Genomic DNA, 3,252 nt, shown 5'->3' with positions numbered 1-3,252 from the left:
AAAAAAAAATGAGAGTTAACTGTCGAATAGGAGTTAACTCTCCACTGGAAATTAGCCAATGCCCGCTTGCATCGCTGCGCCTGATAAGACCTTTTGAGTTGGCCAATGCAAAAAGAGCGTGGAAAAGTAAATACGGGCTCTAAAGTAAAAAATCTTATTTAGGTTCAAACGACTAAAGAGCAGAATCGTGCTCACACATAGGAGAAGCATAGTATCACAGTGATACCATATGGAATACTAATCCCTTTGGATGTCATGAGCTTTACCGATGATCTTATTTCCACCTGTGAAATCTTTGCCAAGCTTGCGTCTTCTCTGATTTTGCTCTGATACGACACTGGTCCGATGCCTCAACTTTTAGTCTTATGTAAGCCAATAAAAATGTTTATAACTGAGGAGCGTTCCTGTTATAGGAGGGAAAAGAATGCTCGCTGTTTCAGAGGACGAAAAGTGTTCCCATACATTGGCTGCATGAGTCGTGAGATCTCTTGAATATCGTTCGCCATTGATATGTGTATATACCCTGTTCTTTCGCCACTTTTACCATTCCTCTAACCTCCAGGCGTCCAAGAATATATATTTATTTGATTCTATAAACCTATATCGACTATATCGATCAGAGATGTACGGCATTCTCAGTAAGTGAGTTTGCATTGTCTTTGCTTGAGTGTAAAGCTTTAAGGGCTGCCTGGCTGCCAAAGAAGAAAAATACTCGTTTGTTCTGTCAATCTTCCGTGCTGCCTCCTAAATGGCAAACACTTATTCTTGATGCGCCCGTGACGTGATGGTGTACCTAGAATATTTGAATGGTTGGTTTCTTTGAGTCTTACTGCTGCAATAACAGCCGCCCACAGTGTTCTGAAATCCAAATATACATAGGCGGACAAAACTATTTCCTCAAAGACGCTTTGACATAATTGGAAACCACTTTGCTTCAATAGGTTTGTGAGGTCGCTGAGTACGAATATGAAGTCACCTTTCAAAAATTCTAAATGGTAGATCCATTATGGCGGGCACAAAGGTAAAGAAATCAGTACGTTTTACATAACCGGGTATTTTGCGAATGTAAATTTCGAATTTTCAAATGGCAATTGATTTGGACAGACTTTTGAAAAACATTGAGTTTAGAGATGTTAGTATCAGATAAGTAGTTTTGTATAGTTACTTTACCACAAACATTTTACTGGGAAGTAAATTCTATGTTTTTGTCCCTCAGCATATAACGCCCTGTCAAAAATGAAAATTCCAGCGCCGCGTTATTGTGTATCAATATATTATTAAGAGAAGTGTAAAATTTGTTGTATCTAAAACTAATAAAGTTAGAAGGAATAAGTTCAAGGATGTGGTAGTTAACATATTAATCCTTGATATATATTTTTTTCAAAAATAAATATTGGAAATTTTCAAGGATAACATTTTCAAAGGACATTTTCAATACTTATTCGTCCTGGTGCACCAAATTTTTTTTTTTTATTCTACCGAATTTTTCCTTTTAATTGATACCCATATTGTTATTGTACAAAGCACCGAATCTTTTGAAAATTTTTTTTATTCAATAATATTCTATATTTCAAATTCCTTTAAAAAAAATCTGGTGCTTATTAAAAAAACACTTTTTTAATGCCGAATGTGCATAGGTGTCACCGGGAAATGTAAAAAGCCACTCTTTGCTTCGGCGAAAATCGGCATCGATATAAAAAATAGTGGAACAACGAGCTTGATTTTATAACACTCGCGAACAATACCTGTAAAGACTTGAGAAATAAACGAACATCTGTAAACTTCTTTACCGTACATAAAGAATAGAATAACGAATATAACTTGTGATCATTTCTTATTTCTTCCATTTATTAAGCGAATGTTATCTTTACTGTAAGTATTTGCGCACAAACCTGTATTTATTTATTTATGTGCACAATTCAGTCCGTACATGAAAAGCCAAACCGCATCATGAGTAAGTTGGACGCACTTATCTACCTTTAATAAATCGCTAACATTTATGCGAAATGAAAAAATAATGTAAGTTTTTCACCTACAGTTAAGCTACTCAAACAAATACCGATACAATATGGAATGCGATTGGCTTACAAAGTTTTCAATCAAGTTAAGAACATGTCCATTTTTAATAATACAAACGGTCCGTAGAGATTACAACATAGGAATTACAGAGTGCTTGTACAAACGACATGACAGCCGATTTAGAAAAGAATGTCAAACATTTTACACATATGGCAAAAGCTGGCAAATACCGTTCGGGTTACACTGGCGAATAGACGCACGCATACATACATACATACATACATACGTATTAAAACAAGTGAATAACTTCTAACTAGGTACATATTGCATGCAACTTACCAATCTTATTTCAATTTCAGCATCGATTCGTGTGCGCATCTTGCGATTGGTTTTACCAAAGACGGGCGTACAAACTAGTTCGTCGATATCGCTGGCACCCATGGCGCACACCACACCATCACCATCCAATAGTGCGCCTTCAGCGTTGGCGGCATCACATACCGACAAACCATCGGCCGAGGTGAATGAGCGTGGCGAATGCGGTGAATGGTAGGCGAGGGCGGCAGGTGTTGGCCTCACTCTGGCGGCATCCTCGTAAAGAACGCGGACACTGGGCGGACGTGTGTTGGCGGTGAAGAGCTCCTTGCGAAGCGACTTGTCGCACTCGAAATGCGTTTTACGCTGCGCGAAAGTTAAGAGGTCGCTCTCAGCTGGAAGTAGATTGAGGAAATGAATGAGGTTAACAATTTAGTACGCAAAATAGGAGGTATGTAGATGAAAATATGCTTATGTAGTTAAATTAATTAAAGCAGCATGAGATTTTTTACGAATGTACATATAATAATACAAATTTGTGGCGCTTATAGAAGTAGAATCTTTAGAGCAATGCTGATTTGTGAAATCATATATAAATACAAGTACAAGTATATACATACATACGTACGTCGTTCCTGGTAGTTTAATAGGTAGCTACATATATGAAAAAAAATATAAACGTATGCACTAGGGATGTGCAATTAATCGGTTAAATAATTCTTTAATTAATCATAATCCTGATTAATATAGAAAAAAATTTTAATCAAATCCTGAGTAATTACTGTTTACTCAAAGAAAAATTAATTGAGATCTGAGTAACTTGGCTCATTTATTTTGAGTTGGCTTTGAAAGCAAATGAAATTTTTATAATATTAGAGAACCATATTTTTCTTATGAAGGAAAATAAAATGTCAAACG

General features: G+C 36.3%; 1 protein-coding gene across 1 annotated transcript in view; it reads right to left on the bottom strand.

The window, feature by feature from the left end:
• Nucleotides 1-3,252, bottom strand: part of LOC118738167 — a 6,484-nt gene that overhangs the window by 450 nt on the left and 2,782 nt on the right. Inside the window, exon 2 of the mRNA XM_036469091.1 lies at nucleotides 2,359-2,729. Within this exon, the coding sequence (XP_036324984.1) occupies nucleotides 2,359-2,729 (371 nt within the window). The remainder of the gene's footprint in view (nucleotides 1-2,358; nucleotides 2,730-3,252) is intronic.

Source organism: Rhagoletis pomonella, unplaced genomic scaffold, assembly GCF_013731165.1.
Source record: "Rhagoletis pomonella isolate Grant_MI unplaced genomic scaffold, Rhpom_1.0 Rhpom_scaffold_00004, whole genome shotgun sequence".
Taxonomy (NCBI): domain Eukaryota; kingdom Metazoa; phylum Arthropoda; class Insecta; order Diptera; family Tephritidae; genus Rhagoletis; species Rhagoletis pomonella.
This window is presented reverse-complemented; position numbering and strand designations above follow the sequence as displayed.